This window comes from Passer montanus, unplaced genomic scaffold, assembly GCF_014805655.1.
Source record: "Passer montanus isolate IOZ18808 unplaced genomic scaffold, ASM1480565v1 scaffold98, whole genome shotgun sequence".
Lineage (NCBI taxonomy): Eukaryota > Metazoa > Chordata > Aves > Passeriformes > Passeridae > Passer > Passer montanus.
Window position 1 is genome coordinate 1,608,753 of NW_024375256.1, and position 27,474 is coordinate 1,636,226.

Sequence of the window (27,474 nt, forward strand, 5' to 3'; positions counted from 1 at the left end):
CCCACTGCAGCCCAAGGTCAGCAGTTGCATTCCTTTCGGCATTTCAGCCCTTCCAAAAAAACATGTTGCTGCAGGAACAATGTGGAGCCTTTACCGGGCAGCCATCGGAAGAGGGAACTGTATTACCCCGAAACACTTGAACTTTCCTGATAAAAGGAGCAGCAGGACACAGCCCGGCCAAGCTGGGGCGGCCAAAAGCCCTGAGTCAGGCAGCAAAAGCGGTCATGGGATGTGGCGCAGAAAAAAAAGGGAGATACTGGCCTCCTGCTGCCATTCCTGCTCCTCTCCAAAGTGGGGGAGCTGATTTCTTGGCCCCACGGGAAGAAAAATCCACATCCTCAGCATGGAGCAGAGGTGGAGTGCAGTGCAGGGCTGGCACAGAGGCCTTTTCCAATTCATCTTTTTCAACATTGTGAATTCCGGGAAGCTCCAGGTTCCTCGCTCCTGCCGGTTCCTCACATCCCTCTCTCCGGGCAGCATCGGCTCTCAGCCCTGGCTGTGCCTCCATGGAAGCTCTGGGCTGGTTTTCCCTCCACAGCAACGCCCCATCCAGTGTTTTCCAAGGTGGATCACGGGGTTTTTTTGCAGCAGGACGGATGGAAAACATCCTGAAAACATCCTCTTCCTTCGGCCAGCACGGCTGCGTTTGACCACAAATCCAGCAGCACCACGCAGGGCCCAGCAGCTCCATCCCCAGCCTGCTGCTCCCACTCTGGGCAGCGTGGTCCTTTCCTTTCCCAGGAACGTGGGTGTCCCCTCAGGGCTGGGAATGTCCCACAGCACGGAGATTCCTGCGCCAGGATGGACGTGGACAGGGTGATGCCTTTGGGGTGATGCCAGGGGGTCCCGCTGGCATCCCCTGTCCAGGAACCTCAGATCACCTGTGCCGTGGCACTGCCTCCTTGCACAACTCCTGCAACACCCGTGGGGATAGGATTGCTTTCCTCCCTGATTGCCGAGCTGGCCGCATCACAACTTGGCCAAAGGGGAGGCTGCAGCTTGCTAGGTGGCCTCGTGATTCACCACGGAAAATAAGACCTTGCCCAACCTCGCCACTTGGGATCCCGAGGTGTAAATCCCGGCTGGAGGTGGCTTCCCCGGGATGCCAGGGACAGTCCATCACCGTGGCTCCGTGCCCGGGCTGGGGATGGTGTGGGGGTGTCCCCCGGGGGCTCAGGAGGAGGAAGAGCAGCAGCAGACACAAAACCCAACCCTGGCGCCCACAGCCCTGGAAGGAGCTGCTGGCACAGCCTTCCTCACCTCCCCGGGCCCTCGGCAGAACTGGTTTGGCCGTGGCCAGCCCGGCTCCAGCCCTGGCTCCCCGAGCATCCCCCTCATCCTCCTCTGCTGCCCACTGCAGACATGGGGGTGCCAGGGGGAGCCATGCTGGGATGCACCCCCAGCACCCCAAAAGGGCCTGCAGGGCTCCCTGGCACTGAGGGATGCAGTGTCCCACGGCTGGCAGGGCACGGGGTGGTGGCACTGACCAGCAGTGCCATCTCTCCCTTATCCATGGTGAAGGGATTCCCTGCTGCAGACATGGGGGTGCCAGGGAGAGCCATGCTGGGACGCACCCCCAGCACCCAAAAGGGCCTGCAGGGCTCCCTGGCATCGAGGGATGCAGTGTCCCACGGCTGGCAGGGCACAGGGTGGCGGCACTGACCAGCAGTGCCATCTCTCCTTATCGGAGCAGGGATTCCCTGCTCCGAGCTGTCCCCTGGGCCACCAGCTGCCAACCTTCTCCTGGAGCTGGGGCCTGCAGGATGCTCAGGGGTGGTGGCACTGACCAGCAGTGCCATCTCTCCCTTATCCATGGTGAAGGGATTCCCTGCTCCGAGCTGTCCCCTGGGCCACCAGCTGCCAACCTTCTCCTGGAGCTGGGGCCTGCAGGATGCTCACACCTGGAGCAAGAGGAGGGAAACTTCTTCCAGCACCACCTGAGGCTGGGGCAGACCCTCCTCTGGGCAGGAACGTGCCCTGTGGGAAACACCTGGGCATGGCTGGCACAACTGCCCACAGTGGGCTCTGCTGGGCGCACCCCACCGGTGCCTGCCCCATCCCACCCCACCACGATGCTCCCCAGCCCTGGGAGCCCCCAGTGTCACCCACGGCACGTCCCAGGAGCCGGGCTGGGCAGAGCCCCTGCGGGGGCAGCTGTGCCCCAGGGCTCTGCCACCCGCACCCCTGCCAGCTGCGAGTGCCACCCGCACCCCTGCCAGCTCGGTGCCACCTCGCCAGGGCTGGCAACAGCCCCGGGGCGTTTGCACAAGAGGGGAGGGGTTGGCAGGCAGGCAGCGCCCGTGGGTGTCACAGACATGTGGGACACGGGGATGCCACCCTGGGGTGCCACAAGTGGGGTACAGGGGGGCTGGCAGCCTGAGGGAGCCCCGGGATGTGCAGAAAATTCTGGTTTTGGGAGGTCCTGCTGGGAGCTGGCTCATCCTGGGAGCAAACCCTCCCCATCCCACGGAGCACCCCGGGGTAGCACCTCCCCAAACACCCCCACCCCCGAGGCGCGGATGGGGAAACTGAGGCACGGAGGTGGCGGGGATAGAAAAGTGCAGCTGCATCGGAGCGCAGAGGGAAAAACAGGTTAAAAAAAATAAACAAAAAAGAAAGCAACAAGCAGAGGAGGTTGAAACACAGTCACCTGGAAGGGAAGGAGCGACTCGGGGAGGGAAGGCAGCGGGAAGGAGCGGGCAGGAGGCGTGCCGGGAGCATCCCACGCCACCGGCTCACCACGCCGCCGCTAAAAATAGACGCTGCCTTGGCCACTGTCATCTTTAAAAGAAAGGCAATTTTCCAAGCTCCCGGGAAGGACGGCTCTCCCACGGCCACCCCCTGCCCGGCTCCAGCGTCCCCTTCCCGAGCCCACGCGGGACCGGGGAGCAGCCGAGCGTGCAGGAGGAAAGGAAAAAAATAAAACCACCCGGCCCAGCGCACCCCATCAAGAGATGCGGCTTAACAGCGCAGATCGCGCTCGTTATCTGACACCATCTAATAGCAATTAAAGAAAATCCACATGCAAAAATATGACGGTGTTTTCACCTCCCCCCGCCCCCCTCCCCAGCCCGTGCGGCGGAGCAGAATGGGAGATAATCATCAAAAAAAGTCAAAGCTCTCATCAAACTAATGCAACATCTGCAGCCGATAACAGGAGCTGGGAGAGCTCGGCTTCTCAAGCCAGCTCGCCTCACAGAGCACGTGGAGGGGGGGAAACCACCCCACCACCTTGAGAAATAAAAACACACATGCAGCTGCCCCCCATCAGATAATTAAAGTGCCTGCGTTAATCACGTTTGCAGTGGAACAAATTGTTGGAGCCCTTTTGCCCCTCTTTGCCGTGTTTGTTGTTGTAGCGAATCCTGCTCCGGTCTGCTGGGGAGAGATAAGTGGTCCTTATCAGCCCTGGCAATCTCTATCAGGATGGAGATCGGGGCTTGGCGCTTATCAGGAGCTCAGATCTACTGTAGCTGAGCGCAGAATAAAAAGGGAAAAGGAAAAAAGAAAAAAAAAAAACCACCACCATAAAAAAAAATATAATAACCACAAACAGGCCCCTGCAACTATGACAAAACATTCGCTTCCAGCTCGCTTAGGAACAAAAAAAATAATGAAAAAATATCTGTATTAAAAGAACAAGGGAGGGGGAGGCACATCAGCGCGATGAGATCAATCTGCCGCTTATCAGGCTCCCCCATCGCAGGACCCGGCGCTGCGAAAGCACCGGCAGCTGCCAGAGCCTCGCTCATCAGCTGGGCGCCCGCGCTCCCATGTTTGAAGTTAATAAATATAACAGGCTATCTGCCTTGGAGATCAGCTCCTGCTCCCTATCAGCCCCTCACATCTATCTACCAGCAGAACAAAAGACAGACACACACACAAAAAAAAAAAAAAAAAAAAAGAGAGAGAAAGAAAAAAAAAATGAGCCACCCCATAAGGCAGAAGCAGCTGCAGGGAGGTTGGTGGTACAGGCAGGGATGGAAAGAAACTGTCCTCGGCGGGCAGGAACCCCCAGAAATGAAAGGGAGAGATGCTCGGGGTGTTTTGTGTGCTATCGAAAGCCACCATCGCGATGCAATCGGCTTGGGGAGCCTCCCCACGGCGTGCCACCGCCGCTGCCGGGGGCTCGGGGCGGGCACCCCCGGCCCCTCCATCCCCGAACGGCTCCAGCCCGGAAAGGCACCAAGGGGAGGAAGGTTAAAGCAGCTGGTTAAATATAGTCCGGTGTCTGATCTCGGTCTTATCTCTGCTGGCGATCGCCCGCTCTCCCGGCGATCTCCCCGCGAGCCTTAATCTGCGCCTCGCATCGCGCTTCAAAAAAAAACCCAAAAAAAACAACAAAACCCCAACCCCACAAGAGAAGGGCGAAGGCAGAGCGAGAACATCGCGTCACCCAGGAAAAATAAAATCAGCAGATAGCGATCTGGAGGAGGTTTTTAATGCTCCAGCCGAGATGATAAGGAGGATAGACTTTGTGGAAACAGGTCCGGTCTGTACATGAGAGGAGTCTGGTTACCGGAGCCCTGATTCATGCATACCTTCCCCGATGGAGCAGCGGCAGGGCGCTCTCGCCGCGCTCGCCGCCTCTAATGACTGTTTTCATGTTGACACATACAGGAAGGCTTCCAAGCTCTCAGCTTTTAATCACTTTTGGCCATCGCCGGCGGCCTGAGATCAGCCTCCCACTTTATCATTTCTTCACATCTCTGCAGAAAAGCAGCAGAGGAAGGAGATACGGGGAGCCGCCGCCGCCCGGCCGAGCTGCCACGGCCTCGTGCCGCCCCAGTTTGCCCCAGTAAAGCAGTGAAGTCCGCGCTGGTGGGTGCTGGGAGCGGGCATCCCGCCGGGAGCGGGGGCATTCCAGCGCTGCCGCTCCGCACGCTGCCGGCTCAGCCAGCCGGGCTTACCCAGGCAGGGCTTTCTGCCGAAATAAAGCCGCGGAAGTTGGAGAAAGCCAAAGGAGAAAAGTATCCCGGAAAAAAGGGAAAAAAAAAAAAAGGAGGCAGCTGGGACTATTTTTAACTCTCCCCGGGTAAAAGTCTAGCTGAGCGTTATCACCACGGCAATCACCCCAGGCAGGGAAACAGGTAGGTGCAACTCAGCCTTGCAATTATTTCAGGAGAAAGATAAAGGTAGATTATCACATGGTGGCCAGCCTTCCCTATCCTCCCATCTCCCTCTTATCACCAGCTTCCATCGACTCGAGGGGGAAAGAGAAAAAAAAAACACACACACACACACCGGGGAGGAAGGAGAAAAGCCAAAGCTGAGCCCGGCACCAAAAAAACTTCCAGCACTTTGCAGGATTTCTCCGCCTCGCTGGTACATCCTGGCTGGAGCAAAACAAGAGCGCGGCCGATGGGCTGGAGAGCGGGCAGCGCGACCCCCGGGAAGCTCCATCCACTGCCCAGGGATGTGCCCAAAGCCCCTGGGATCTGCGGCGCTTCCCCGCGGCCGGTCCCGCCCGGGCTGGGATGCACAGCGGGACCGGGGGGGCACTGGGCAGGGCGGAGGGTCAAGGACAGCGTGCCCGGTGGGGAGGATGGCACACGGGGACGATGGGGATGGTGGCACGGCGGGTGCAGCAGCGCCCACGCAAATGGGGGTCCCCGTGCGGGAAGGGGAGCCCCGGCGGGGTCAGGGCGCTGTCCCCGCGGGGAGGAGCCCCTGGCAGGGCTGGGGTACCCCAGGGTGGATGGGGAGCCCCCGGCAGGGGTGAGGAGCCCTCGGCAGGGCCGGGGTGGCCCGGCGGCGATTGCGGGGGGGGTTTGGGGAGCCCCCGGCCCTGGCTGCCGGCGCTGGATGGGAGGCAGGCGGGGGAGATAAGATCACAATTTCAGGCCGTCCCGACAGAGCGATGTTATCAGGACGGGACTTGCAGAACGGAATATTTTAAAGCCTTATCGGGGCCCCCATCGGGAGCCGGTACCGGAGCCACCGCGCTGGCGGGGGGGAGGCGGCGCGGGAGGGGCAGCGGCGGCCACAGACACCAAGGCAGGCGAGCGGCCGGTAGCGGGAACGGGCACCCAGGGCGGCCGTCCCGGGTGTGTCCCGGGAGTACCGGGGACACCGGGGGAAGGGGAGCGGGAGCGCTGCCGCCGAAGGAGTGGCGCAAAATAATAAGGGGGGGGGTGGAGGGCGGTGCGGCCAGCAGGGACCGGCGGAGAGGCTGCCGGTAGCGGCGACTCACGTTTGATCTGCCGGGGGTTGCTCTGTTTCCTCCTGGACATCGCTCGGCGAGGGGCGAGCCCGGCGCCCCGGCTGGCGGCTGGGCGGGCGGCAGGTGGGTGGCGGCGGGCGGGCCCCCGGCTGCTCGCANNNNGGCTTGCTGCGTGCCCTCTCCCCCCCCCCACCCCAAGGTCCCCAAAGGATCCCAAAGGATCCCAAGGGTGTCCCCAGTCCCGCTCCGGGAGCCCCCTGAGGCTCCAGCCTCTGCTCCGGGTCTCTGGTGCCACCCCGTTAGGTCGGACCCCCCTTCTGGGTTCCACAGCATCCTGAAGTTCCTCCCTGGGGTCTTCAGTCCTTCTTTGGGGTCCCCAAATTTCACTTTGGGGTCCCTTGTGACGTCTCTGGAAGGTCCTACACTCACAGCAATCCCCCCTCTGGGACCTCAGTGCCATCACTGTGTCCCAATCCACCTTTTATAGATCCTCAAAGCCTCTTATGGGGCACCCCAAACCTTCTGTGGGCTCTTTAGGACCCCTTAGAGCCCCTCTCATTTCCAGATGAATGGTCCAACGCCTCCCACTTGTGACTTCCCTGGCCACCATGACCCTGGCTCGGGGTGGGGGACACCCCAGGACACCCTGGCGTGGTGTGGGTGTCCTGGGGACCCCCCTTGGCATCATCCCAGCCAGGTGACCCGTGAGCAGGAAGAAATTTTGGGGTGAAATGTGGGTTAAACAGGAGCCACTTAGATTTTGAATCCACGATGGGAATATTGCCCTGTGAAAAACAACAATTTCTCCCAACCTGGACCTTGCCCATGGCTGACCTTGGATCAGGGGGATTTGCCAGTGGATTTGCCATTATTCCCCAAATAATGAAGAAGTTTTTGGATCAATGGAGGGGGCTGGTGGGCTGTGGGGACACGGCACAGCTCTGTCATATCCCTTTCCATCTATCCCCGGACATGGGATGTGCTTTTCCCCCCTTTTCTCTTTCTTTTTTTAAAGGGTTTTTAATTAACTTCCTGTTTCAATGGTGGGATAATGAGTTTTAAGCAGCGCATGATTCCAGTAAAGAGGTCAAACCGGCAATGAGGATGTCAAAAGAAATTAAGTTAGGAATTAAGAAGAGATCCAGGGGAGAAAAAAAAAAAAAGAAAAACCCTATGGAAGGAGGGAGATGCTGCTGAGGACAAGGCTCTGCTGCCCCCCCGGGGCTGACCACCCCCCAAAACCATCCCTCATCACCTCGAATCGCCGCCTTCCTGGATCCCCCGGAGCAGCTCTGCTTCCAGAGCCCTTCCCTCCCTCCCAGCCCGGCAGTCCTGTTGGTTCTGACCCAGCAGGGGCTGCCGAGGGACCCCAGACCCGGCCCGGCTCTCCCGGGGGTCCCCCCGGCTGGGCTGCAGCGATTTTGGGGCGGGGGGCACGGCAGACCCAGCCGGTTCCTCTGGCACATCAGCCCCCTCGGTGCTCACCTGCCGCGTTTGCATACGCCGAGATAATGAGACGGCCGTTTAATTAAACACAGCATCGCTAATTGCAGGGGCTTGAGGGGCTGGGGGCGAGCGAACAGCGACGCGCTGCCCAAATTCCCCCTCCCCATCAGGCAGCAGAGGGATGGGGGCTGTCCGTGGCTCTTTGTGCTGGGAGAAGCGCTGGCAGCATCCCCAGGGGATGGGGGGACATTGTCACACCCACGGGGGGCCGCACCCCGACCAAAAAATGCCCCAGAAGCCTGGAGGCGATGGGTGCTGCGATGGGAACAGGTTGTATCCTTCCCTTGGCACGCTCCTCTCCAATATCCCTTTAATTCCCTGCCTGGCACCATCCCAGAGCCCCCCAGAGCCCCCCAGGGCTGACAATTGGCGGTCTCCACCACCACCCAAGGGCTGGATCCCGGCGTGGACCATCCCCAAATCCCGCATCCCGCTGCCCCATCCCCTGGGGACACCCGCACGGGGACAAGCGCCAGGGTGGCGGGGCCGGGTGTCCCCCTGCTCCCTTGGCGAGGCCGTGGTGTTTGCAGAGAGATTGTTGCAGGGGAGCCGAATAAATCGCGTGTTTTCCCGAGGAGTGAATTACACGCCTGCAGAGCAGAGATAATGCGGGAGCAGCCGTTCCCCCCATTGTGAGCGAGGTGACATCTTTTTATGGAGCTGTGTACATTTGTATTAGTGCCAATTAATCTGGCCTGATATTATTAGAGACGCGGCGAGGGGAGGCGGCGGCGCAGGAATGTCAATGGCAAGAGCCGGGGCGCTGCCTCTGCCAGATTTCAGGGCTCAGGGGTGGCTGGGGGGCATTTTGGGGGGCTGTGCTGAGCCCCCTGTGCCACTGCCCATTGGCACGGTCTGCCAAAGCTCCAAAACCAGCTTTTTTCCAGCTCGAAATATCCTATTTTAGGGGTTTTTTTTTGCCCCAAGAGGGAGGACTGGCATCGCGGTGCCCCACCTGCAGAAGGGCCCTGCCACCTGCTGGCAGGAGAACCCGGCCCTGGGTGCCACTTGTCACCTGCCCGTGGCACAGCCTCGGGGGCTGCCAGCAGCCCGGGGTGCTCGGAGGCTTGGGCACGGATGTGACACGGGTGGGACACGGGTGGGACACGGCAGAGCAAAGCCTGGGCACGGCTTGGGCACGGTTTAGGCACGGTTTGGGCACGGCTTGGGCATGTTCCTCCCTGGCTTGGGCACGTCCTGGGCACAGACGCTGCTGTGGAATGCCAGGCTCTGGGAGCTGCGGTGGCAGCGTGGAAGGGTTTGGGATTCAACCAAATCCCAGCCGTGGAACGATTCAGGTTTGAAAAGCCCCCAAGATCATCGAGCCCCAGCACTGCCAAGGCCACCACTGAACCGTGTCCCCAAGTGCCACATGCACGTGGCTGTTAAATCCTCCAGGGATGGGGACTCCGCCACTGCCTCGAGCAGCTGGGCCAGGGCTGGACAAACCTTTCCATGAAGAAATGTTCCCAATATCCAACCTAAACCTGGCACAAAGGATGCTGGATGCTCCTGAAACCAGGTGGGAATGTGTGGGTGAGCAGCCCCACACCCCAAATCCAAGGCTGGGGTGTCTCAGTCCTTATTTCCCCCTCCCTCTTACTCATCTCCTTCTGTAGGAATGATGTTCTAACTCCCAAAAGGAGCAATCCAACCAATTCCTGCTGGCAGGATGGCATCCCTGGGGGCTGCATAGCTCCTGTGCTCCTGTTCACAACCAGGGCTCCAGGTTTTCCTGCATGAATTCAGCACCAGGAGTGCTGGTGTGTGTGGTCCCTGTCACACACCCTGGGGAGGAAGGTGGGAGCTGGGCTTTAAATTCCTGCTGTGCAAGGAACGGCCAGATTTGACTCAAAAGCAAGCAAAAAAAAAATTCCTAAATCTTCAGCCCCTGCTTGCAGCGTGACAACCATGGTGGATCCCGTTATCCTCCAGGCTTTATGGAGAGGCTTAAAGCACCTCTGGCTCAGAAACTCGGATGTGGGGCTGAGAAAAGAAAGGCTGGCTGGATTTGTGGGGGGGCTTGAAGAGCACACAGCCTGAGGAAAATTTAGGGTGGTGGCAAGAAGCCAAGCAATCCCCCCCGAGGGGCTCCTTTAACGCCAGGCACCTCCCGTCAGACCCACCCTGGGGCTGGAGCTGTCCCACCCCTGAGGATGTGGGTGCAGACCCCCCATACCCCGGGGGGAGCAGGGCTGGGACCCCTGGAGGTGCTGGGTGCCACGGGAGCCCCCCTGCTCCACTGGCCCCCGCTGAGCAGGAGCTAATCCCCAGCAGGGAGAAGCTGCCTGGCTTTGCATCCTCACTGGAATTACGGTGACAGGGGCCTGCAATCTCCCAAGTGACAAACGCTGCTGGATAATGCAGGACTCAGCAAACCTGGGCGTTTGGGGAGCTCAGAGGAGCTGATGGGTGAGGGGGACTGAGGGAGTGGGATGTGGGTGAGAGCAGGGGGAAAAACCTACACACATTTAGAGGGAAAAGGATAAATTAAATAATTCAGCCCCCCAGAGGTGTGGGGATGATGCCAACATCTCCCTGGGGAGTGGCATTCCAGAGGGAGCAGAGCCTGAGGTGGGCATCACTCTTGTCTTGGGCTTCCAAAAAATGAGTGCAGCTTTGGGAAGGGGTCCCTTCACTCATCCCAGGACCCTGGGGATGGGTCCCATCCCTGCAGCCTTCCCCTGGCTCCCAGGAGACTCATTTCCAGGTGCCCAGGTGATGAATCTGGAGGTGTGGGAGAGCTCTGGTAACAACCAGGCATGAAATTCTCCTCCTCCGCCCCGCAGGTTTGCTGCCCTGGTGAAATATAGCACAGGGAAAACATAAAAGTCCCATTTCCAGCTCCATAATATTTCCTGCCAAAACAAAGTAAAATGTGCCGCCTTAAATTTTCTGCAAAATTCTTTTGAGGTTATTTTTTTCCCTAAATTAAGCCATACTAATTATTTTCAGCCACTTTATCTCCACTCTGCAACACACCAGGAGGGTGCAGGCGGCAAGCATTTTAAGCCTCCATAAACAAAAGAGTAGTTTGGAAAATAATTCTATCAATTAATCAAATTAATCCTGCAGTTTTAGTTACAAGCCCCGAGTGGCGAGGATCCCAGCCGGCGGTGCCGAGCTATCTCTCACTGACAGCGGCTCCTCGTTGTGATTGCGGCAGTAATTAAAGGATGGAGTACACCGCCGCGGTGGCGGCTCCCACCCCAGCCCAGCGGGGCACAGAGGTCAGCTCGAGGACAAAGCAGGGATGAGGGGACTGGGCCTTCAACAGCACCACCATCGTCATAATCTTCTTCATCATCATCATCATCATCATCATCAATCACCGTCATACATCATCACCAGCAGCATCGCCATCACCAAAACCGTGATTATCACTGTCATCGTCATCGTCATCATCCATGACCAACACCATCATCATCATCATCATCATCATCAATCATTGTCGGCGTCATCACCAGCAGCATCGCCATCACCAACGCTGTCATTATCACCATCATCATAAAATGGGGATGAGCAAAATGGGCACTCACCATCATCATCATCATCATCATCACCAGCAGCAGCAGCATCATCATCACCAGCACCATCATCATCACCATTAAACGGGGATGAACAAAATGGGCCCTCACCACCACCATCATCATCATCATCATCATCATCATCATCATCATCATCCATCACGAACACTGTGATTATCACTATCATCATAAAATGGGGATGAGCAAAATGGGCACTCACCAGCATCATCTTCATCATCATCAATCACCTTCATCATCACCAGCAGCACCATCATCCTGATCATCACCATCACCAACACCATCATCATCAAATGGGGACGAGAAAAATGGACCCTCACCAGTATCGTCATCATCATCATCATCCATCATCATCACCAACAGCAGCAGCAGCAGCATCATGATCATCATTGCCATCACCAACACCATCATCATCACCATCATCATAAAAAGGGGATGAGCAAAATGGGCACTCACCAGCATCATCATCACATCATTATCATCATCATCATCAATCAGCAGTCATTACCAGCAGCAGCAGCAGCAGCAGCAGCATCATCCCCATCACCATCAAATGGGGCTGATCAAAATGGGCCCTCGCCATCATCATCAATCAGCAGTCATTACCAGCAGCAGCAGCAGCAGCAGCATCACCATCATCATCAAATGGGGATGATCAAAATGGGCCCTCGCCATCATCATCATCATAAACGGGGGATGAGCAAACTGGGCTGTCACCATCATCACCGTCACCTTCACCAGCACCATCATTATCACCATCACTATCCAAAATGGGGAATGGTTAAACTGGGTCATTATCATCACCAACACCATCATCACCATCACTGTTATCACCTTCACCACAAACTGATGATCACACTGGGCCATCAACACTTGGTGATGACCAAACTAGGTAACCCCTAGTTACCTGTCACAAACTGGTGACCAAACTGGATCACCATCATCACCAACTGATGATGACAGATCAGGCTGTTGCCACTGCCAGTTGGAAATGCCCAAGTTGGGCTGTGACAACGGCCAATTAATGATGACCTAACTGTGCCATCACCACCACCAGATGATGACCACCAAACCGGGCCACCACCACCATCACCATCACCATCACCTTGGGTTTTTCCCCTCAGGGACAAGACTCTCCTGCCATGAGCAGCACTCGGACAAGATCTGTGAGGAAGAGGAGCTGCAGGAGCATCTTCACTGTTGAGAAGCTCCAACATTTTGCAAACCACTGAGATGACAGCGGTGGCACCAAGGTCCTCCTCAGCCCCTTTACAGAGGACACCTCAAACATCCCCCAAACATCACGCAGACAGGGAATTTCTGTGAAAATATTGGAATATATTTGAAAAGATTAATCATGGATGACTTTACAGTACCACCCCATATTTTTATCTCATACTTTATTTAACAATATTAAAGAGGCACTTTAAAAGCACACGGACAACATCATAAAACGGCGTTTCCTGCTCTCTCTCTGCTTCTCTGGACAAAATATCAAAATAAAAACTTTTGACAGAACACATTGCACCCAAGGTAAATTACCTACAATAGTTTTTTATACAATACAAAGAATTGTAAAGATACATATTAACAGAATAAAGCCTCTTTTTTTTTTCCTTTTAACTCTAAAACAAAACAAAAAATCATTGCAGGACAGACGCAAAGTACTCTGACTGTTCATATCACATCAGTGCATTACTTCACCTCCTTGACTTGGGAGTATTTCAATAAAATCTTTCCATGTCCTCATTTGCACCTGAGATTTCTTTCTGGATCCAAAAGTTTGGTTGTAGAACGTGCTTGTTTAATGTGACGTAACCTTTTCGACACTATGGAGTACCAGCATAGAGGAGCTTTTTCCCTAAAGTTGTATTTTTTCCCTAAGTTGTATTTATTCCCCAAAAGTTGTATTTGTCCCCTAAAGTTAATTTTTCTCCCTAAAGCTGAATGTTTTCCCCCTTGAATTGGCTTTTTATTTAAAATTCTCTTTTTCTGCTCCACTTTTTTGACAGATAATCGCTTCTCCCTACCAATTCCCCATTTTTTTTCAATCAAGGAAGTCTGTATTCACATTACAAATGAAGAATAGCACCAGTAACTGCATAGTACAAGCGGATACCTATAGAGCCACTACGTCAATACAGTAAGAGAGTTTAGAAGTGATACCGTTGAGGGCACTCGGACAGTACCAGTTTTTGCTGCGGTAAATTGGCACAGTTTTCTCGTTGCACAAAAAAAACCCCCCACAAACAAAAAGAAAAAACATTCACGCGCTCACACACACACACAAAAAAAACCCCCAAAAACCCTAAAAAATCAGAGTTTGTCACAAGTGTCAAGGTGCAGTTTGCTCGCGGGGACGCTTCTCCTCCAGTCCCATCGTCTACAGTGGTCAAAGAGTGGCAGCATCCTCTGGAGGGCTCCGACAGCCCCAGAACCCCAGAGCTGGGTCGTTCTTCTCTTGACGATGTAGAAACAAAATTCTTAGGGATGGCTGTCAAAATATAGGACACTTGGGTCTTAATTTAATTTTTTAATTGTATCATCGCTTAGGCCAGCTCCCAATTAAATGAATTGTACGGGATTATTTGTGCAAAATCTTCCACAAAAAAAAAAAAAATTTGCTTTCTACAGTGTACTGCACCTTATGAATAAGACGTCTACGGAATGAAGTTCATCTCTTCAAGTACTTTGTACAAAGATAACACAGACACAGACTCAAAAGGGTCTGAGATTTGCAAGTATCCTTATAACCTCAGCACTTCTGCAATAAAGCAATTGCTCTCGACGATTCAGTCTGCCCAAAGCGATTACAATTTCAGTTCATGAAAATCATCAGCAACATCAAAGTTCTAGCATTTGCATGATAAATCAGGTGAATTAAAGTAGATTAGTAGACACAAAGCAAACTATTTCACAGAGGCTGCAGTGCAAGTTCATTTAAGCTAGACAGAGAAATCATGCTACACAAACGAATTTAATGCTTTGATAATTTTTCCCTTGCAAACCCCATGAAAGCAGCTGAGGATCACCATAAGTCACTTCCATAAATTATTCTGAAGTATCTCTTCTTAAAGGAATTTTAAAGCTGGTTAATTTTTGCCCAAAGAGTTGGCTGAGCAGGTTGTTCTGGGACTCGGCACTGCGGTAGCTGGCCGCGCCGGCCGCCTTGGCCCCACGGGCGGCGCGGGGGCCGTGCCAGGAGCCACGCGGGGATGGCGCTGGCCCCTTGGCCAACACTTGGTGGAGGCTCTTGCCCAGAATGGCTTTCCTGCGCTTCACGTCCCCGTTGGCGTGGCGGAGCTCCCCTTTCTTCTGATTGAAAGAGTCCAGGACCATCTTCTTCAGCTGGGGGCCTGTTCTGGGCTTGGGTCCCAGCTTGGTGCAGTGCGTGTCCCTCCTGCCAGGTGACAGGGCTGGAGCCTCAGTGTTGCTCCAGCTGCCACGTTTGAGCTCAGCGGTGCTCTCATTCCTGGCCGGGCATGGTGGCCGGGCTTTCTTCTTCTTCCCGTCTCCTTCCATGTTCTCCCGGGAGCCGGAGCTGCTCCGGTGGCTCAAGGACTTGTGCTCTTTCCTCCTCTTGGGGTGAAGCTTGCTGGTGGCTCTGCCTGGCTCAGTGTGGCCGTGTCTTGTGGTGTTGCTGGCCACCTCTTCTCTGGGCTGGTGGCTGCTGGATTTGCCTGGGTTGCTACCTTGGTCCTTGGCGTTAGCGCTACTGTCCTTAGCCTCAGGCACGGATTTCTCCTTCCCTGAGATGGGCTGCTGACCCTCCTCGGGGCTGCCCGCACTGGGAGCAGCCTCACTACCCACGGTCTTCTTTGGTGGCACTGCATCTTTGGAAGCTCTGTTGAGTGTGGGCGATGCTGTCTTGTCCTTTGGGGGCAGGGGCTGGTGGGCACCTTCTGGAGACACCGGCTTAGCGGCACCTTCCCAGGCAGAGGCATCACTGGCACTGGGGCTGCCCCATTTGTGGGTGTCTGTGGCTGGTGGAGACTCTGCCTTAGGGGAAGGAAGCTCTGAGACCTTCTTGGCAAGCTGGAGAAAAGGGATCCCCTCCACGGCGTTGGTGTCTGTGCTGGGATTTTCCAGGATGCAGGCCCTGTATTCATCTTTGTTGCCTGTGCTTGTTGTTTTATGGGCATTGGCACAGCCATGTTTCTGGGTCAGGAGGGTCGGGGACAGTTTTTGGTTGGTGGCTTGGTGACAAGCCAAGCCAGCAAGGTCCATGGGAAACTCAGGCGAGTCCAAGAAAGGAAGTGGTTTCCCATCAAAGGCTCCTTTCTCCAGCTCCTCGATGGACAGGCCAGCGATGTGGCCGAGCTCAGAGCTGCCTGCAGCAGCTGCTGGCAGAGATGGGGACAGGCAGGGTGGTGGTGGCAAGGGGTCAAATGGGGACTTCTCCATCTCTGCTAGGAGCTCCGAGAAGTCACCCACCAGGACTTCTGCCTTCACGGAGGGCTGGGATGCTCCCAGGTCACCAGGTGCTGTTGGGAAGGAGTCAGTGGGAACCTGCAGGCTGGGGCTTCCAGCTTCTACCAGCTGAAGGTCACTCATGGGGTCTAGGTGGACTGGTGACCTGTGTGGGATTGAGCTGCCATGGTGAGCCACCTTCCGCTTCTTGCTCGGTGGTATTCCCTCCCGGAGAGACCCGTCCTCCTTCTCCTTCACCTTCTCCCTGCAGGCAGTGCCAGGCCTCATGACTCCTCGGAATTTGAAAGTCTTGCTGCTGCCCGCCAGGTGCTTCTCCATGTGCCGGTCGTACTGCTCCTTCTTGGAGAAGGTGTAGTTGCACATGCTGCAGATGAAGGACTTCTTGATGACGTGCATGACGTCGGCGCAGAGCTCGCAGGCGTACAGGGTGGTGTGCTTGATCTCCTGCTCCTCCACCACGCCATGCTCCTGGCTCAGGTGGCTCCGGAGCTCTTTGGTCTCCTGGTAGAACATGGGGCACTTGTGGCACAAGTAAATCTTCTGCAAGCTGTGCACGACCAAGTGCCGCTGGAGCTTGAAGGGTTTGGGGAACTGCTTGCCACAGTGATGGCAGTCCCGGGAAGGATCCTTGCAGTCTGGGTGCATGGGGACAGATTTTGGGGTGCTTTCACTTTTTGACGTGTGCTCTGGAGATGGGCTGGAGGATGCTTTGGAGGAGCTGGGTGCAGGTGGCTTCACTTTAACACTGCTTTCCAGGGGGTCTTTCATCACCTTCTCCTGCTCCAGGGGCAACTCCTTGGGGCTCTTGCTCTCTCTGCTGACCCCGTGCCGGCCGCCGGGGTCGCCGTGCCGGGAGGACCTGCTGGGTTTCCGACACATGATGGTGTTGAGGAAGTGGGTGACGGCGGCGTTGTCCTCACCGAAGCAGCCCGGCAGCCCCATCACCGACTTCTGCGCCTGCCCCTTGCGCGCGAACTGCGTGGCGTGCTCCCGCAGGTGCTCGTTGTACATCCACACGTCGGAGATCTCCTTCAGGCACATCCCGCACGCCCACAGCCCAGCTTTGTTCCTGGCGTGCTTCTCCTTCAGGTGGTCCCGCAGCTGCTCCCGGGAGCTGAATTTGCGCTGGACACACATGTAGCAGGTGGGAGGAGGGGAAGGGTTGTGGGAGAGCTTGTGGAAGTCCAGCTCCCCCAGCGTCAGGAACCACTGGAAGCAGACTTTGCACTTGTACTGCTTGTCTTTGGTTTTGATGGTTATGTCCCCACGGTTTTTCCCCAATTTCCCATCTTCCAGCTTGCTCCTGTGCTTGCCCAACTTTGGCTTCAAACTCACAGCACTGTCCTCCCCATGGCCAGGAAGATCCTCACAAGGGCTGAAGAAGCACATGTCTCTCATTTTCAGCTTTGCATTAAGCATCTCAATATCGATGGTGTGAAATTCGGGTGAGTCCGAATCCCCGTTATCTTTGGCATTGTAGGACTCCTCTGCCAGGTCGGGGGGCTCAGAGTTCACTTCTTGGAGCGAGTGCTCATCCTCAAGGTCCATCAGAGGCTCAAACATGTCCTCGGCAGAGAGGCTTTCCCCCTCCTTCTCCAGACTGCCCCAGATGTTCAAGCTGGGGATGCTGTCTGTGTGGCTGTTCTGGCACAAGAAGGTCAGCATGTTGTCCTCCAGGTCAATGTCCTCCTTCCCTTGGTCGGTCACCTCCTGGTCCAACCTCAGCTCGATGCTTTTAGATCCATCTGGAGCAGCATCTCCACTCTTTGCCTTGCTGCCATGGCACATGTTCAGCATCAGGGCATCGTCAACAGAGATGGTCTCGTACTCGCAAGGGTCCTCCCTGGTGACACAGAAGGAGCTGGTGTCGCTGAGGTCAGAAGCCAGGCGGATGGTGAAGAGGTCGATGGCCCCCGCTGGCTGCAGGCTGACCTCGGGGGCAGGTTTGGGTTTCTTGCTGCGCTTCCCATACACCCGCGTGCACTTCCTCCGGACAACCAGGTCATCCCTGGGGAACAGCTGGGAGAAGGTGGAATCATCGTCAAAGAAGCTCTGGAGGTCTGAGGTGGCCGTGCTGTCCCTGCAGTGCTCCCTGCCTGGTGGCACATCTGCCTTCACCCAGTGCTTTGGCTCTGCAGGAGGAGGGCTGGTCCCCGGTGTGGTCTGCAGAGCACCATGCCCAGAAACATTTTGGGTGGTTCCCAAATCATGGTTCTCCAGCAGCAGAGACCCTTCAGGGGCTGCGAGACCCTGCAGGGCACCACTCCAGTTCCTGGTGTCACTGCCTGCCACAGGACTGTCCCCTGTCCCAGCATTCATGTCCTCTGTGCCATCAGCACCACAATGCTGCTCTGTGCCCACCTTGCCCCATCCCTTCGCCACTTGCTCCGCAAACCCACTGATCCATTTTTTGCAAGCCTGCGTGTCTTCCACTGCATCTGGATCTTCTACCTCTCCGGGACAGGTGACTGTGGCCGTCTCCTTGCTGACCATCTCCTTTAGAGACCCCATCCTGCTGCCCAGGTCTTCCTCAAGCTCAGCTGCACAAGAGGACTCTTTGGCCTTTTGGGAGTGCTGGGCTGTGCTGGTCCTGTTTTGCTCCTCTGTGGAGATGCAGCCATCTGGCTCGTGCAAGCCCTCTGTGATCCCGGGCAGGCTGGAGCTGAGGGCAGCAGGACCTGTGCTCTTCTCCAGCTCACAGGGACCATCGGGCTCACTCCTGCTGGGAAACACCTTCGCTTTCCTTCGCCTCACTTTCCTCTTGAGCTGCCTCTCAGAACTGCTGTTCTCCTCACCAAGATCTTTGCTTTGGCTCCTTCTGCCCTTTTCTCCTTTCCTGACCTGCCATCCCGAATCCACCTTCCCAGACGCTGCCTCTCCCGATCCCCTCACCTCCGGGCGCGGTCCCTTTGCCTTCACCTCCCTCTGCAGGTGCAGCTCCTGGGACATCTCCAAGGAGATCACGCTGAGGTCGCTGAGCACTCTGCTCACCACCTCCTGCATCTGCGTGCTGGGCTCTTTCTCCAGGTCTGGGAGGATTTTCTTGGGAATGCGTTCAACGGTGGAGGTCAGCGCCTGTGAGCTGCAGGTTTTGTCTTTGACTGACGCCTTCAGGCTCCTCCTGGGCACCTTTTGGGCTGCTTTTGATGTCTTGTGTGCAGGAATCAGAGGGGACCTGGGAGTCTTGCTGGGCTGTGGCAAACCACCATTCTTCACCTGGTGCTTGACAGCTTTGTGCCTGGTCAGGCCAGGCTTGGACCGGAAAGTGGCTGAACAAATGTCACAGGTCACTGGAAGTCCATTGGGCTTTCTTCCTTTGTGGAGTTCATTTTGGGATGGGTCTGGAGTACTGCTGGGCGTGCAGTCCTCTCCTTGGCCTACGCTGTTTAAAACCCCAGCTTCTGCAGCCCCATGGCTTTTGGAATTCTCCCCTTTTAAACTCTTTCCTTCACTCTCTGTGGTTTTGGAAACACCAAGTCTCACCTCTGCTGCCTCTGGAAACTCATGGCCATTTAATTCAGCAGGACCAAGATCTTCAGCCCTTGTAAGACCTCTGCTGATGGCAGCTGACATGTTCTGAACAGCAAAACCATTGCACAAAGCCTCTGCTTCACTTTGGTGCTTATTCCTGACACAGGAGCAGTTTTCAAGCTTGTTCTCTTGGTTCAGGTTGACCTCCCTTTCTTCCATGGGTGGAAGATCCTCTGTGGGCTGGGTTGGATAATCCTGGGTTTCTGGAGGGGTGGAGTTAACGACAGTGTCTGTGATGGCACACCCTTGGTTTTCTTTAAAATTTGTCAGCATGGCACTGGTGTTTTCGGGGACCTCCTTCCCAACACCCTTTGGGTGGCAAGGTGGCGAGCAGGGAAGAGAACAGTCCTTCCCAGGAGGTTCCTGGGGACCACCCATCTCCAAGGCAGAGCCCACCAGCGCATCACCACGCAGCAGAGTGCAGGGTCTCACTGTCCTTTCTCTTCCAGATGATTCATAGCTACCCAAAACACCATCAGGGAGTTGATGGGGACGTTCCTCAGGCGCTTCCATCGGCACAGCCACACGGTGATGTGGCGAGGGAGGGAAGGTGGGTGCCCTGTCCCATGTCCCTTGCTCTGCTGGGCTCACGGTGTGGTGGATGTGATGGCTGCTGGCCTCGGGAGGGCAACTCTTTGTGATGAATGAATTTGGTGTTGCAGGCAGGGAGGAGCTGCAATTCTTCTCATCTGAGAGCTGGCTGCCTAAACTGGGGACCTCCTCCCCACTGCTCTGCAAGCATTTGAGGTTGGAGTATTTGGCTGGTGAGAGCAGGCTGGCTGGAGGTTCACCTGGGTAATCACAGCCATTGAGGGACAACTCGCCATTCCCTTCTCTGGGAACATCAGCACTGACTCTGCTGGCTTTTATCTCCATCCCCAAGCTGTGATCCTGGTGGAGATCCCCCTCAGAGGGACCAAGGGGGCTGACAGGACTTGTGGGAGCACTGCCCAGGTGCTGTGCCCCCTTCCCCACCCAACTCCTTTCCAGCCTCTCTCCCTCTTCTCTGCCCAGCGTTTCTTCCTCGAGCAAACCACGGCTGGGGTGGGATTGCTCATGTTTCCTAAATGCCAAGGTCGTTGTGTTGTTATCTCCCTCCTGCTCTTCCCTGAGCTGATCAGCTTTCCTCCCCTGCCCTGGCAGCGAGGTCACGGCGGTGCTGTTGGGTGGTGAGAGGTCATTACGCTCCTGGGGAACACCATCTGCAGGGATATTAATGTCCCTCGGCTCCGGGGCTTCATTTGCTAAGTGCTGCAGCTCTGTTACATTATTTTGCAGCTCCGGCTTTGCCGACGTGGATTGTTTTGCATGGTAGGAGCCCTCTACATCCAACGACTCCAGCTGCTCACATCCACTGGGAGAAAGCACCTCTCTCCCTGGAGCAGCGATATTCCCAGTGCTGCTTCCACTGGGGAGATCCCCTTCCCTTTGGGTTTGATCTTCTCCTTCCAAAGCAGCACTGCTCTGCTCCAGGTGCTCTGTCTGGACGTGGGTGGTGGCACAGGGGTGGCTGGGAGCCAGCAGCCCAGGGAAGCATGGCATCAACAGCTCCTCCTCGTTGTTCTTCACCGTCCGGGCGACGAAGAGCTGGAGCTGCTGCAGGGGGTTGGCAGAGGTCTCCTGGGATGCCCCCATCATCTCCTGGGAAGGGCGGTCGCTCTCCTTGGGCACACTCAGCATCTCAAACAGCAGCACTTTGGGCTTGCTGGCTTTGTCACTGGGTGCAGGGCTTTGATAGGCATTGGGACTCCTCCTCTCCTCTGTCTCCTCCACCAGCCCGGGCCCACCACCACCCCCTTTGAGATCCACAGTATTTTTCACTGTTTTGGGGGGCTCAGTCCTGCTTAAGGGTTTTTCTTCTGTATCTGGGACCTCTTTGACATGAGGTGAAAAGGTGAGATCCAAGGCTGGGGTGGGACCCGGCTGAAAGCCAAACTGGGGGTGAGGGTTTGGAAGATGGGCATCAAACTTCTCCAGCTCCGCAGGATCAGTGTCTGCTTTCCCTGGCACAGGGAAGCCCTCAGCACTGCACTGGCATGGCAGGGATGGCAGGGGGTCTTTGGTTACTTCTGCTGCACCCATGGTCTCAGGGAACACGGGGTCAGGGACAATAGGAGGGCTTTTTGTCACAGGGCCGGTGTAGATGGGAGCCTCTGTTTGGTCAGTTGTGCTTGAGCCAGGTACACTTTTGGAAGAAGACCCATTTTCCATCTTCCTGAGGTCTCTTTCCTCAGTGGCCACAACCCCCTGGAGCTGCTCACTGCTGTCTTTGGAGCAGAAATGGTTTGTGGCCAGCGGGGCTGGGATGCCCATCCCGGTTTCCAGCGAGCCCAGCTCCAGCGGGCACGCCCAGGGCTCCCTGGGTCTCTCATAGTCCTCACGGGCAGTCACCACGTCTGGCTTCTCCCCTGCCAGCCTCTCCCCAACGCAGAGGCTCGGTCTGCCCAGCTCACCTGCCAAAAACAGCCCTTTCTCCTGGCCTGCCTCCGGCTCTCCCGGCAGCACCGGGAACCGCCCGGCCCCCTGCGCTCGCAGGTGGACAGCAACGTTTGGCTCGGATTTCTGGAGGGTGACGGACACCTCGGAGTCCAGCTTGCTGGTTTGCAGTTGGCTTTCCAGCTCCGTGACCAAGCGCTTGATCTCCAGCTCGTCATCTGAAATGTTGCTCATGAAAGCCGCGTTGTAATCCGCGATCCTGTCTGGCAGCGGCAGGGAGAGCTGGCTGCTGGGGACAGCTCCTTCCTCGGGGAACTTCTTGGCTGGTGGCTTCTCCACGGAGAGGCTGTGGAACTGACTCATGTCTTCTGGCAGCATGGGAGCCACCTCCTCCATGAGGGACCAGTCTTTCTCCGGCAGGAAGGGTGGGTAGGGCTGCTCGAAGGGCAGCGGCTTGCGGGGAGCGCTCCCAGGACAGGGGAATGGTGTCACATATCCGTCCTTGCTCTCGTAGGGATCGAACTCGGAGACGGGCAGCTCGCCGAATATCGACGAGGAGTCAAAGCTGAGAGGGGAGGACACTTTGCCCTGTGGCATTTCCGTGGCAAAAGGGGAGATGCTGGAGTGTTTCTGCTCGAAGGAGCTGGCGCTGATGTCGTCCCGGCACAGGTACATGTCATCCATGTGGGAGGAGCCCAGGGCCGGGGGCTTTGGGAAGAGGTTGTCCTCGTAGTGACTGGGAAGGCCTTTGGGATCAAAAAATGTGTTTTCACTGCTGGCATACGGATCGGGTGTCTTGGCAGCGAGCATCATTCCCACTGCATCGCCCCCGTAGGTGGGAGCTGGTGTGGGATAATCCTTCCGAGTGTCACAGAGCCCCTGTCCCTTTGTGAATTTGATTCCTGCTTCCGAGCAGGTGGCACTCCCACGGCCAGGACTCGATTTGTTACTGCTGTGGGATGGAGCAATCACCTCCTCTGTGTGGTATTTCAGCCCTTCACTTGGGAAAGGGGCAAACCGGTGCCTCTGGTGGTCCATGGTGAGCTCAGGAGAGCCCTGAGCCTGCAGGGTGGGCTCTCCTGCCTCACCAGGGAGCTTTGCTGCTCCTCTGGGCTCTTCCACCCCCTCCTTAGAGGATAAGCTGGCAGGGCTCCTGCCTGGGGTGGCTGTGCCAGGCATTTGCCTTTCCTGGGGCTGTGGTGACGGCTCCTCCTGTGCACAGTCCATGACAGAAATGTCTGGTTCAGTACTCGGCCGTGTCCTGGAGCCTGCCAGCAAAGGTTTGGCTGAGCCAAACCTCCTGCTCCCCCTGGGAATGTCCTCTTTGCTCTCCTGGCTCGTCTTTGGGCTGCTGTGCTGGGGAGGGCTGAGGGGAGTCCTTGGCAAATGGGCTGGGCTGCCCGAGCGCCTCCTCCTCTGGGTGCTACCCTTGTCACCAGCCCCACCAGCACAGGGTGGGCTCGTGCCCATCTCTCTGGGCACGCTGTGGTTGCTGCCAGCAGATGAGTGGCTGCTCCTCCTTCGGGCTCTGGCAGGACAATCCTCTTTCTCAGCATCCTCCTGACCCAGGACATCCCCGTCCTCCTGTGCCTCCCTTTTCTGACTGTCCCTTTTCCGGCTGTAGCTCCAGGCTGGGTCTTTCTCTCTGGCCCTCTCACTTCTGCCCAGGCGTTTCTTGCTGAAGCTGTACTTGCTCCTCCCCATGAATCCTGTGCCACGCTTCTTCCTGCCCCGGGGCTTGCTGCACTCTGCCCCCTCCTCATCCGAGTCGGACACGTAGTCGTATTCCCTCAGCCCGCCCTCCTTGGTGGCTGCCAGCGGCCTCTCGGTGGCCTGGGGCAACTGGGCCTGCTTGCTGCTCTTCACCTGCAGCTTGTGGAGCTTGTTCTTCTGCTGCACGATCTTGTGGATGAGCTCCTTGCTCCACGTCCCGCTCCGGGGCTTCCGCTTCTTCACGTCCTTCATGGAGAACCGCGGTGGCTTGGAGCTCTTGGTGGCAACGCCTGGCCCCACCTCGCTCTTCAGTGGAGGGTCTTGGCTGAGTTTCCTGGGATGCTTTTGGCTGGAGGTGCTGGCTGGTGGGATGCTGTTCTTCCTGCCTGCCCTCAGCCGGGCTGTCCTCTCTGCTCCCTCTGCCGCGGGATGCGGCTCCTGCGGTGCCACCCTCCGTGCCACCCTCCCTTTGTGAAGGTGCCGCTTTCCTGCCCCTCTCTTCACCTGCTCCCCACCTGGGTGGCCATCTTCACAAAAACAGCCAGCCTTGGCCTCTCCTGCTGCCTTCTCCTCCGCTGCCTGTTTGGATTTGCTCTCTGAGGCCAGGCCCTCCTTGGCCTTGTGGGCCGTGCCCCCGCCCGCCGCCTTCACGCCCGGCAGCTCCTCATCAGCGAACACGTCGATGAAGCTGCTGTCGATCTCCGGGTTGTCCGACTGGTACCCCAGGCCGTTGAGGGCCTCGGTGATCAGGCTGTCCAGCTTGGCATCGTCGATGTCCAGGTCGGAGGCGCTGAGCGGGAGGGAGCTGGTGGCCAGGCCGTGGAAGAGGCCGCCCTTCAGAGCGTCCTCCTTGCCCTCGCTTTTGCCTTCCCCGTCCAGCAAGAAGTCGTCGCTCTTGTTCAGCGCCAACAGATGTCCCTGGGGGTCTGGAGAGAGCGCCAGGCCGGGGGCTTTGGGAGGCTCTGCTGGGAGCGCCTTCCGCCCCTCGGCTGCCCGGGGAGCGTCCCTGGGCTCTGCCTGGGCAGCGGGGTGGGAGGCGCAGAACTGGCGGTGCTGCAGGAAGGAGGACAGGTTGCTGTAGTTCTGGTCACACTGTCTGCAGGTCAGCAGCACGTCCAGCTGGTCCAGGCTGGCACTGCTCAGGGAGGTGGCCAGCAGGTGATGGGAGGAGTATGGTGGTGGAGGCTGCTCCCCATCCAGCCCGTCCGAGCATCCTTTTACTGCCTCCCCGCCGGGTTTGTGGAACGGGCTGCCCGGGGCACATTTCAGGAGGCTGTCGTCTTTCAGAGCATCCGGAGGGAAGCTGAAGGACTTGACAGAGTCCGGGGGGTGGTAATGAAGCGAGCTGGGACTCAGAACCTCGGAGGGGTGGAAGGCTTTGTTGGCATCCTTGGTGTGGCAGGGGTGCTGGAAGAAGGGCGAGGGGGTCAGCGCTCCGGACATCTGGCTGTCCTCAAAGTTGAGCGGGCTGCTGGACATGGGGGACAGAGACGAGCAGGTGCTGCCACACGTGGGGTTGGGGACAGGGGACGGCAGTGGGGACTCGCAAGGGGAGGCAGCTGCCAAGGCCGATGGTGGCAGGACCAGCCCTGAGCCCGACGAGCTCCTTGAGGGAGGAGGAGGAGGAGCTGCTTGAGCCATAGTGTAGAACAGGGCTTTGCTTCTCGAGTCGCAGGCAGGAGACCCTGGTTCCTTCCCACCCTCAAAGGAGAAAGCTGCCGTCACGCTGGGATCTCCCCTCTGCAGGCTCTCTCCTGATAACAGCTTTTTGCTGTGGTACCCCGGAGAATTGCTTATGGGGGGCCCTTTCTGGGCTTTCCCGCTGCCCTGCCAGTCCGACGTGCCCAGGGGGAAGGGGAGCTTCTGGCTGCTGATGTGTCTCGACAGCTCCAGCCTGTTGGCACCGGGCACTGCAGAAGGGAGGTGCATCTGCTGCCAAGGCAGCCTGGCATTTTTCTGCCTGTGCTGCCTCTGCTCGGGGCCAGACTGGCACTCGAATGAGAACTGGTTTCCAACAGGGTTTGAATAAGGTGCTGAATTCTGGTCCATGGGAGAAAACGCCTTCGTGGCACCTTCCCAAGCTTGCACAAGCCTGGGGTGGGTGGGTGCCGTAGTGGGAACGCTCGTCTCGAAAGGCACGGCTCCCGCGCCGCCGCTGCCCGCGGGGGAGCTGCAATAGGCCTTGCTCTGAAAGTGCACTTGGGACAGGGAGTTTGGTGGCACGGTCCTTCTCAGGGGGCTGCTCTGCACCAGCAGCCGCGGGCTGGGGATGCCGTCCTTGGCCGAGGCTTGCCTCTTCCCCACCGGCTTTGGCATGGTAGGCGAGTGTAAACTAGACGGAAAAACAGCTTGGTTTTCTTGGAAAGTGCTTGGGTTTTGGTCGATAGCACCAGACGACGGGAGAGCACCAGTGGGGTCGGCGGGATGCTCGGCCCTGCCCTTGTAGCATGGCAAGGGGCCGTGGTGCAGGGCGGGCGGCGGCGGCGGGTGCAGGAAGGGCGGCGGTGGCGGCGGGGGCACGGGCAGCCCGTACAGCCTCCCCTCGGGGGACACGCTCTCGTAGGAGCCCCCGCCCAGCGGCTCCTCTGGCCACTCTCTGGGGGACGAGTGGAAGGCGAAGGCACCTGGAGCCAGCGGGGCGGCGGCGGCGATTCCCACCTCCAGGAACTCCTGGCTGCCGCGGAACGGCTCCTTCCCTGCCTCGTGCAGCAGCTGGAAGGGGAGCTGGCAGGGCAAAGCCCCCAGGCCGTGCACAGCGGCTTTGCCACCCTCGGAGAAAGAGCTGGGCTTCTGCACCGAGATCCCGTAGGTAGCACCGGCGAAGCTCTTCTCCGCGGAAGGCCAGGACTCGGCCCGGTTTGCCTGGAACTCTAAATAATGTAGCTGCCCATGGGTGCCGGGGCTCTTGAGGGGGATGCCGGCGGCGGGGGGCTGCCCCTTGGGGCCGAGGGGAGGGCCGGGCTGTGAGGTATAACTGGTGGAGGTCCGGCTGCCGGCGGCGTCCGGGAAGCAGCGTCCGAAGGCGATTTCCTCCGGCCGGAGCTCGGCGTCGCGCTGGGGGATGCCGGGCACGTGGAAGCGGTAGCTGCCGGCCGCGGGCGTCACCTCCGGCTTCTTCGGGGGCGTCACCTTCTGCTGCGGGTAGGCGATGCCGATGGTGGGGCTGGGCCGGGTGCCGGCGATGCTGAGCCGGTAGAGCTGCTGGTGGCCCCGCTCGCCCTTCCCCGAGCGCCGGCTGCGCTCCCGGGCTCGCCCCTTCCCCGGCGGGGACAGCAGGCTGCCCTTGACCTCTCCCCACGTGCTGTCATTGCCGAACTTGGGCTTGCACTGCAGGGATTTGAAGTCGATCTTCCCCGCTTGCTGCGGCCGGATCACGGCTTCCCGCTGGCTCTGGGGCTCCTTGTCCTTGGGGAAGGGGGATGTCCCCTCCCCGCCCAGCGCCCTCCCATCCTTGTCCCCGCAGCCTTCGCAGCCCTTGTCGGGCTCTTTGGGGCCGGCCTCAGCATCGCCGATGGTGTAGACATGCTGGGTCTCTCCAGTCATGATACCGAGCAGGGGACAAGGCTACGGAGCCCCGCTGTCCCGTCCCGCTGCGAGCTGCCGTGCCCCCGTCACGGGCATGGTCCTCCGCCCATGGGCACCGGCAGAGGGGCAGCAGCTCCCCGGGGCCGGGCTGCGGGCGGGTCCCGAGGGCCGGCGGGGCTCTGCCGCATCCTTCAGACCTGCAGCGAACAGGAGAGAAGAGGGGAAGGCTGGATGTCAGTCGGGGAAGGGGCCCGAGGAGGCACGGGAGAGATTTTGGCCCCTTGTCTTGGACTGCGGTTGGAGGAGGGGGCATCGCAACCCCCCCGGGGTGAAGCCCTGCAGCTTCGGGCTCTTCAAAGGATGCTCAGAGCGGTTCACCTCTGGCAAAAGCTGCTGAGGAAGCACTTTTTTTTCTCCTGGGAAAGCTATTTCTGGGTTAGTTCTTAGCAACATAAGCAGAAAAAGATGACAGAAGAGCTCCACCTACGGATTAGTGGGAAGGGCTGTCGGGATGGGCTGGGAGAGGCATCCTGGGAAGGGCTCTCTGTCCCCATGTCCCCGAGTGCCCGTGTCCCCGTGTGCCTGTGTCCTCGTGTTCCCGTGTCCCCAGGTCCCACTGCTGGA

General features: G+C 57.9%; 2 protein-coding genes across 7 annotated transcripts in view; both read right to left on the reverse strand.

The window, feature by feature from the left end:
• Positions 1-6,315, reverse strand: part of ZFPM1 (zinc finger protein, FOG family member 1) — a 36,048-nt gene extending 29,733 nt beyond the window's left edge. For 3 of the 5 annotated variants that reach the window (XM_039696437.1, XM_039696434.1, XM_039696432.1), the window contains exon 1: positions 6,194-6,315. In XM_039696437.1, the coding sequence (XP_039552371.1) occupies positions 6,194-6,233 (40 nt within the window). In that variant the 5' untranslated portion in view covers positions 6,234-6,315. Of the gene's footprint in view, positions 1-4,541; positions 4,725-6,193 lie in introns of those variants that run through there. The other 2 variants (XM_039696433.1, XM_039696436.1) reach the window with 2 other exon arrangements.
• A 6,297-nt stretch (positions 6,316-12,612) lies between these two features.
• Positions 12,613-27,474, reverse strand: part of ZNF469 (zinc finger protein 469) — an 83,128-nt gene continuing 68,266 nt past the window's right edge. For both annotated transcript variants that reach the window (XM_039696571.1, XM_039696572.1), the window contains one exon: positions 12,613-27,047. In XM_039696571.1, the coding sequence (XP_039552505.1) occupies positions 14,266-26,868 (12,603 nt within the window). In that variant the 5' untranslated portion in view covers positions 26,869-27,047 and the 3' untranslated portion in view covers positions 12,613-14,265. The remainder of the gene's footprint in view (positions 27,048-27,474) is intronic.